The sequence below is a fragment of the Sphaerodactylus townsendi genome, linkage group LG03 (assembly GCF_021028975.2).
Source record: "Sphaerodactylus townsendi isolate TG3544 linkage group LG03, MPM_Stown_v2.3, whole genome shotgun sequence".
NCBI lineage: Eukaryota > Metazoa > Chordata > Lepidosauria > Squamata > Sphaerodactylidae > Sphaerodactylus > Sphaerodactylus townsendi.
The window spans coordinates 144,661,434-144,670,128 of record NC_059427.1 but is presented as its reverse complement, the minus strand read 5'-3'; the positions used below and the strand labels follow the sequence as shown (position 1 = coordinate 144,670,128).

The 8,695-nt window shown below is 51.1% G+C and overlaps 1 protein-coding gene across 1 annotated transcript in view; it reads left to right on the top strand.

Moving 5' to 3' along the window:
- Positions 1–1,232: 1,232 nt before the first annotated feature.
- Positions 1,233–8,695, top strand: part of ICAM1 (intercellular adhesion molecule 1) — a 32,360-nt gene continuing 24,897 nt past the window's right edge. The window contains exons 1-2 of the mRNA XM_048487459.1: positions 1,233–1,496; positions 6,422–6,694. Coding sequence (XP_048343416.1) covers positions 1,442–1,496; positions 6,422–6,694 — 328 coding nt within the window. The 5' untranslated portion in view covers positions 1,233–1,441. The remainder of the gene's footprint in view (positions 1,497–6,421; positions 6,695–8,695) is intronic.

The window sequence follows — 8,695 nt, the reverse complement described above, 5'->3', positions numbered from 1 at the left end:
AGGGCTGTTCGACCGTGGGGTTCACTGCCTTGGAGGGTGGTGGAGTCTCCTTCTTTGGCGGTTTTTAAAGAGAGGCTGGATGAACTTATGTTGGGAGCGTTCCTGCATGGCAGGGGGTTGGACTTGATGGCCCTTGGGGTCTCTTCCAACTCTTATGATTCTGATTCTATTCTTCTCCCAGTGACTGTCATTCAAATGGTGGGTGGGTGTGAGCACGGCACACTGTCATTCCAGTTCCAGAGCAGTCTATCTGGGCCCAGAGGCCTTCATCGAAAACCCCTTCCACATTTTCCTTGCAACTTTCTCGGGTGCCCCAGTGTTTTTCAATGGGCCCCGGGCAAGTCAGCGGGCGTTCCCGGCTCCTGCGATCACCAATGGGTCTCTGGGCCTCTGCAATTATTATTATTATTTTTAAAAATGATTTATTATAGATCACGCAGTAAGAAACAATACACAAAAGTCAGTGAAATAAACATCTCATATACAATTTAGCCAATTATTATGCAATTGTTGTTCCCATGGGGCAAGCCCGGCTTTGGTTTTAGGACCCCCCCCCCCCTAAAAAAAAAAGATCAGGTGTAATTCCAGGAGATCTCCAAGCCCTCCCTGGATGTTGGTAACCCCCCAAAGGGTGTCTTCCCGGTATTTTCAAGCACAGAAACTGGACAGAAGGGAAACTCAATATACAGCAAAAAATAGCTGTATTCTCCCCACCCCCCCACCCCCCCACACACATACCCCGGAATTTGGCAACCAGGCTTCTAGACCAGGGGTCTGCAACCTGTGGCGCTTCAGATGTCCATGGACTATCATTCCCATCAGCCCCTGCCAGCATGGCCAAGTGGCAGGGGCTGATGGGAATTGTAGTCCATGAACATCTGGAGAGCCACAGGTTGCAGACCCCTGGTCTAGACTCTCTGCAGTCTTCTCCCCCCGACCCTCCAACCCAGCTCCACGGTTGGGGAGAGGGGGGGGGGTCGTATGCTGCTGGCAGGGGCTGATGGGAATTGTAGTCCATGGATATCTGAAGCGCCACAGGTTGCAGACCCCTGGTCTAGACTCTCTGCAGTCTTCTCCCCCCGCCCCTCCAACCCAGCTCCACGGTTGGGGAGAGGGGGGGTCGTCTGCGTCAAGACACCACCCCCCCGCCAGCCCCGGGGAGCAACTGGATCTGCAAGGCGTGCTTTGCTGGGCGGGGGGGGGCTGGAACTTTCCCCCGCCGCCCCCGAAGGTCAGGGCGAAAACAGGCAGCCGGCAAGCGGGAGTTTCCCCGGCGGGCCCGCGTGAGTCCCCGGCCGCTTCCCGGAACCGCCGGCCCGCCTATAAGAAGCCGGGCGCCGCCAGCCCCAGCGCTCAGTCGCGGGCGCGCCTGTATTTGCAGCGGGAGCTCTCTTCCTCCTCCTCCTCCTCTTCCTCGCCTTCGGGTCTCGCTCGGCTCAGCATGCAGCCGCTCCTCTCCTGCCTCCTGGCCTGGCTGGCAGCCGCCACTGCCCAAGGTGAGCAGGGGGGAGGGTTCCCAGCTCCGGGTCGGGGGATTCCGGGAGATTGTGGGGACGGGTGGCGTTTGGGGAGAGGAGGTGGGAGGCTCTAGAGTTCCTCTCTCGGATGCTGCCACTTTCCCCCGGGAAACGGATCCGCGCCGTCCGGAGATCAGTTGGGATCTTGGGAGATCCCCCAGCCACCTGGAGTCTGGGGATCTGAAAGTGGGAAGGAGGGATCGGGGGTGGGGAAGAGCCACCCAACCCAATCCCCCCCCCTCTCCAGAATGGCTGTGACCACAACCTCACAGGCTTTTGATTCTGGCCCTGAACGCCGGCATTTCCCTTGGCCCCGGGGTTTTGCAACCCACTCCCCACGGAGAGCTGGGTGCAAATCGTCCGGCAGAGCTGCCCAGAGGGTCTTGTGGCCACCTTCAAGACTCCCAGGATGTGATTCCGGAAGACGCTTTTGTGGAAGGGGGCCCACTACGCTACAGGCACCTGCCAAATGGGTGCCCACTACAGGCACCTGCCGGATGCCAGGGGACCCCCTACAGGCATGGGTCCAAGCGGGCTCCGGTCTGCACAGACATTTGCAGGAAGAGGTTTTAAGGCACGGCTGGATTCCTAGTTGCTTTGCTGCAGCGGCATTTGTCGAATGCCAACTGAACCCGAAGGGAAGCCGGGAGAGACAGTCAGAGGCACTCCAAAGACCAGCAGATGTTGTATTCCAGGCAGAAGTGCTGGCTGGACAAAGTCCCGTTAGAGGGAAACAGAAAGAGAAAGGCCCTGTACATAGCAATCAGATTGCATATCAAGCAGGTTACACAGGTTGGAGTCCCCGAATCGCCGGGCTTCGTTCCTGGCATCACTCCTGGCAAGTCCGGAGTGCGGATCTGCTGGCAAAGCGGGCCTCTCTAGCCCGGGAAAGCTTTTGCGGAGCTGCCTGCATTAGTTTCTCGCTGTAAACCTGGAATCACTAACTGGTGGAAAAGCTTAAACCTGTCCGGAAGTGGGTATTAACTGTGGCTTTGATTGTATATGAAATATTGGTGGCTTAAAAATTTTAAGCGGTCCTCCGCCCGAGTCTGACCACGGTCGGCAAAGGGCAGGATACAGTTATAATAAATAATAATATTGTGCCGCCTTTCTCCCTTATGGAGCTCAAATGCCTCTCTGTCTGATCCAGAAACGCTTTTCTCAGTTCTCTGATATATGCAGAACCCTCCGATGTTCTTCAGCAGTGAGAGAAATGCACTCTGGACATGCTCAGCGATGTTTTTGTTGATTTGTACTGCCCTGGCGTGGCACACATCCTTGGCCGTGGCACCTCTGGTTCTGTTGCCATTGACAGAGGGAGGAGGAGGAGGAGGATAAAAAGGGGGGAGTGGTACCAAAGCCTACAAAAATAATGAGGAAGAAGAAGAGGAAGAGGAAGAGGAGTTTGGATTTATATCCCCCCTTTCTCTCCTGCAGGAGACTCAAAGGGGCTTACAACCTCCTTGCCCTTCCCCCCTCACAACAAACACCCTGTGAGGTGGGTGGGGCTGAGAGAGCTCCGAGAAGCTGTGACTAGCCCAAGGTCACCCAGCTGGCGTGTGTGGGAGTGCCCAGGCTAATCTGAATTCCCCAGATAAGCCTCCACAGCTCAGGCGGCAGAGCTGGGAATCAAACCCGGTTCCTCCAGATTAGATACACGAGCTCTTAACCTCCTACGCCACTGCTGCTCCAAGATACCACTATAGAAATCCAAATTGTTTTTATGTAACACAGATTTTAAAATGCTTAATCATTAACGTCACAGATCGACTTGTAAAGCCTTGATACAATTGAGTCTTTTGCTAACCGTACGTTGCCCCTTTCAAACAACGCTGTTTCAAGAAAACCTACTAATCCGTGAAGTGAATGATTACGCATTTTTAAAAAATGTGTGTTATATAAAAAAACATTTGGATTTCTCTAGTGGTATCTTGCTTGTTACTTGCAGAGGGCGGTCAGACTTTCCCACGCGAGGCAGGCGTGGCATCCGGGCAAGTCCCTCATTGTGGCAGAGCTCATGCTTGCAAGAGGGAAAATCTCGGTTTTAGCTCCCTCCACAAGCAGCACGGTGCAAGGTGGGGTGGCAGGATTGGGAAAGACCCCTGCGTGAAACCCTGGAGGCTGGTTGTGTCTGCCTAGGGCAGTGGTGGCGAACCTTTGGCACTCCAGATGTTATGGACTACAATTCCCATCAGTCCCTGCCAGCATGGCCAATTGGCCATGCTGGCAGAGCTGATAAGGGAATATGAATCCTGGAAGTCTCAAAGTTATACAAACTAAAGAGGGTCCGGAAAAAAAACAGCGTTGCAACTTCAGGCAACGTTTGGCCGACTCTTTTAAATTATCGAGCTGTGGGGGAAAGAGGCGGCCTTTTGCAGCTGTGCGTGTCTGCGTCACGTGCCGTCAAATCACAACCCTACGAATCAGGGTCCTCAAAACATCCTTTTGTGGCTTCCTTCTCTTCAGGTTTGGCCTTCCTCTTTTTCCGCTGCCTTCAACTTTTCGGGCATGACTGTCTTTTCCAGTGAGTCTTTCCTTTTGTGTTTTGACCCAAGTGTGATCGCCGTGTTTTCGTTGAAATGGTCGCGTGATTGCATGTGTGGGTGTGTGGCCTGTTGTCCCGTGGCTTCCAACTCACAGCAACCCTGTGAATATATGTCCTTCCAAAATGTCCTACCATTAACAGCCCTGCATGAGAGGGCACAGCTCCGCACAGCTTCAAAGAGCACTGAAAGCAGTTTGAAAGTGCAGTATTCTGCATGTGCGGAATGAGCCTCTGTCATTCCATACCTCAGTGATGGCGAACCTATGGCACGGGTGCCAGAAGTGGCACTCAGAGCCCTCTCTGTGGGGACGCGTGCACAGAATTTGTTATGTGGAAGTAATCACTACACACACACACATCCTAGAGCTGGCCTGGAATGACAGGGCATGACGCCCAGAAGGTAACCCTGTTAAGCGCTGTTAAACCCCACTGATTTTCATGGGAAGAACTAAAGCACAATCCTTTACATGGGAGTAAGTTTGGTTGCTGGCAATGGGGGGCTTGCTACTAAACACTCCTAGGGTTGGGATTCCTTGTTCGGCGTTACCTGCGGTGAAGCTGAAAACAAAGCCACCAACTACCACCAAGCCTCCCAAATGCGCCGGCCTTAGGTATTCAGGTTAAATTGCCATGTGTTGGCACTTTCTGCGTTGATAAATAAGTGGGTTTTGGGTTTGCAGTTTGAACTTGTCCGGTCTCAAAAGGTTCATCCACTGCCATACCCTCAGTGATGGCGAACCGGCGTGGGTAATCGGTGCCAGAAGTGGCACTTCCATTCTGGACGCCAGACAGATTTATGTTATGTGGGGGCGGCACTCAATACGGTCAATAAGATAACGAAATAATCTGGGCTGTTGGGCATGACATGAAGGTAACCCTGTTAAGCGCTGTTAAACCCCACTGATTTTCATGGGAAGAACTAAAGCACAATCCTTTACATGGGAGTAAGTTTGGTTGCTGGCAATGGGGCTTGCTTCTAAACACTCCTAGGGTTGGGATTCACCCATTCGAAGCGTTGCACGGTGGCTTCAAAGCAAAGCCACCAACTACCACCAAGCTTACTCCCAAGTAATGCGCGCCTTAGAGCGCGCCTTAGGTATTCAGGTTAAATTGCCATGTTGGCACTTTGCGATAAATAAGTGGGTTTTGGGTTGCAGTTTGGGCAATCGGTCTCAAAAAGGTTCACCATCACTGCCATACCTGATCTTTTCCCAAACCATGTTCCACGAAATCAAATCCTTTCTATATTACTTTCTATATCGAGTCAATCCATCTCATGCTGGGTCTTCCTCTTTCCTGCGGCTTTCAACTTTTCCTAGTGTTATTGTCTTTTCTCATAACGTGACCAAAGTGCAATAGCCTCATTTTAGCTTCTGTGAAGAGTTCAGGCTGGATTGGATCTCTCTCTCTCTCTCTCTCTCTCTTCTCTCTCTCTCTCTCTCTCTCTCTCTCTCTCTCTCTCTCTCTCTCTCTCAAGCGCCACAAAGTTGCTTCCGACTTAGGTAATCCTTTGAATGAATGATGTCCCAAATATTCTGTCATTAACTTGTTCCAGGCTTGGAAACTGAATGCCATGGCTTCCTATGTGGAATCATGAACTTTTTTTTTTTTAAAAAAAAGCTGCTGTTTGGAAATAAATTAAAGCAATCTGTTTTCAAGCTGGGATTGTTTCAGTTGAATTTGGGAGAGAGGGCTGGGTTCTCTTGGAATGGAGCATCAGGCTGGTTCCTTGGAAAGAAGGAGATTTCCTTTTCACACCAAGTGGGATAAGGTGTGGCAGAAGATTCTGATATTCGTGGCAATCTTAGGAGACGCTCCTAACCTGGTCTGCTAACCAGGCCTGCTCTGCAGACAATCCCAAATCGTTCCACTAAGGTTTACTTCTAGGAAGTTGTTTTTAGGATTGTGGTCTTCGAGGCCGGAAAAAGCTGCTATGCCAAAGGGGAAAAAAGGAAGTGCCAATATCTCCCCAAGGCAAAGCTGTTTTCAGATCTGTCTCACACAGATTTTATTCTTTTTTTTTCATCTCTTCCTTTTAAAACAGTGGTTGTCTACTGTAATTTTTCTATTTTATGTCCCTTACAGCTTGTATAAAAATTCAATCTTGAATGTTTTTGATTGTTTGTTTGTTTGTAAATGATGCTTGTTAGAGACCTCAAGTGGTGTGTGTTACTGCTTTTAGAGGCTCAAAAGCAACTCTTTGTGAGTACCTGCCCACTCCAGAAGGTAGACTCTGTGGAAACCACATCCTTCTCTTCCCCCAGATTCTCTCCTTTTGAAATCCCCTTTTAAGGATGAATTTCTATGCAAACGGTAATATTTTCTGTTTGTAAATGATGTTTGTTGTTTGTGCCTTCAGAGACTCTGGAGCAACCCTTTGTGAGTGCCTGGCCAGAAAAGCCTGTGGTGGAATACGGAAGCTCTGTGACGCTGAACTGTAGCACCAACTGCCAGAGCGTGCTCTCCGGTGGTCTGGAGACCAACCTGGAAAAAGAGCCGGCAGGAGAAGGACCCACGTGGAAAGCTTTCCGACTTGTCAACGTGAACGACTGGGAATCTGCGCCTTCTTGCTACTTTGACTGTTCTGATGTGGAAGACATGAAACCCCATCGTGTGAACTTCACTGTTTACCGTAAGTCCCGTGCCGGGATTGTCCACTTGAGTTCTCTAATAAGCTTCTCTGAGTTCTGCTTTGCTTTGGAGCAGGCAGGACGTAACTCGCTGGGACGTAAGTGTTCTCCCCTTAAGGCAGACCTGGGCATTATACGGCCCGGGGGCCACATCCGGCCCGCCGGATGACCCTGACTGGCCCTTATGACAAACTTGGCCCTGGCCTAAGAGGACCTGTTTAGAACCGCGCTGCTCACGTTAACCCTCCCCCTTCCCCCCTCGCGCAGTGGCTTCTGGGGCGATCCCCTCCTTTGAAAGCCCCGCAGAAGCCGGTTGCCTTGGCTGCCTGCTTCTGCGGGGCTTTCAACGCTCTCGTTTCCCCCCCTGCCTTGCTGGGGAGCGAAAGCGTCTTTGAAAGCCCCGCATGAAGCTGGTTGCCTTGGCTGCCTGCTTCTCGCGGGGCTTTTCAAAGATGCTCAATCGATGGAAAAAAGTAGGTCAAGGGACTTAAGTTTCCCCACTTGCTTGATTGTCACAGTGGACAACTCTGCAGGTAGGTTAAGCCTGTGATTCTTTGGGCCCAAACAGTGTTGTATGCAGAACTGTTGCCACTGATTCCAAGTTGATCTGTGCACCACAACTGTCTGTCACTTCTATCAAAGCCCCTATTATGCAGGTGAACTGGAGTTCGAAGCCCTTTTGGCCCGGCCCTCCACAATATTTTCTGTTTCTTATGCGGCCCCATGGAAAAAATAATTGCCCACCCCTGCCTTAAGGGCTTGGGATTTGCCACTGTCCCCCAACTGGGAAAATTTTCCAGACACTTGAAGAACAGTTTTACTGGGCGAGCTGCCAATTCAAGGCTCAGATGGATCAGGAAGAAGGGGATATTTTAGAAGAAGGGCATTGACGGAATGAGGGGTTTGAGACTGAAGGCCGGCACTAAGTCATTACCATGTCTAGAGTTCAGAAAAGGGTAGCGAAACTAGGGGCCCTTCCGAACAGGCAAAGTACTGCGGGTTGCAGTTGGGGTTAAGCAATCAATCTGCGTTGCCATCGGGGCAGCAAACGGAGCCCGCGGAGGCAATGCAGGTTGCTGTTGCATCTTCCCACTGAGGCACGGTTTTTTCAGTCACCTCCCTCCGCTGCGTAGCTTCGAAGCCAGGCAACTATGGCTACCAATCTTGATCCTCCTTGATCTGAGATTGCAAATGCCTTAACAGACTACCAGGTTAACTCGGGAGCAGGCTTGGCCATGAGAAGAGCCATTGCTTTCACCTCCTGCATGTGAGCTCCCAAAGGCACCTGGTGGGCCACTGCGAGTAGCAGAGAGCTGGACTAGATGGACTCTGGTCTGATCCAGCTGGCTTGTTCTTATGTTCTTATGTTCTTATGTCTCCTTACAGAAGAGAAAGGAGACAGGGTATAAATCCAAACTCTTCTTCTTCTCTTCACATTCCTGTTGCTGATCCCAGGGGGAAATGATGGGGAACTGCGTGCTTTAATGCCACTTAGAAATTCTTGTGCACCTTTAATTTCTCTTTGCCCCTGTTCAGAGAGGCTGTGAGTTAGAGTTGCCAACTGTTCACTGAGGAATTCCTGGAGATTTGGGGGTAGAACCATGAGGGGGCAGGATTTGGGAAGGGAACTCTGCAGGGTGTAATGCCGTAGAATCTAACAAGCTTCGAAGCCAGGCAGGCACGGACCTTCACTGCCATGCTGCTGTTCCTGTTCCCCACCGGCCAAGTAACGCGCTTCCCGGGACAGCCATCCACTCAGAAATAAAACATAAATGCATTTAGAGATTGATCAACTGGTTACCTCCCTTTTGGTTCTTTGTCCCCATTTCGGGAACCCAGAGATGCTTCTCTGACCACGTCTCAAGATGGAATCCCAAAACCTTTGTTTTCCCCCTCTCAGGAAAACTCTGTTCAGGCCACGAGGTAACTTAGGCCTTTGAAGTTTCATCCTGGCACCTCTGCGTAGTTTCCTGTCCTCCCTCCAGGAGATCAAAAGGCAAAGA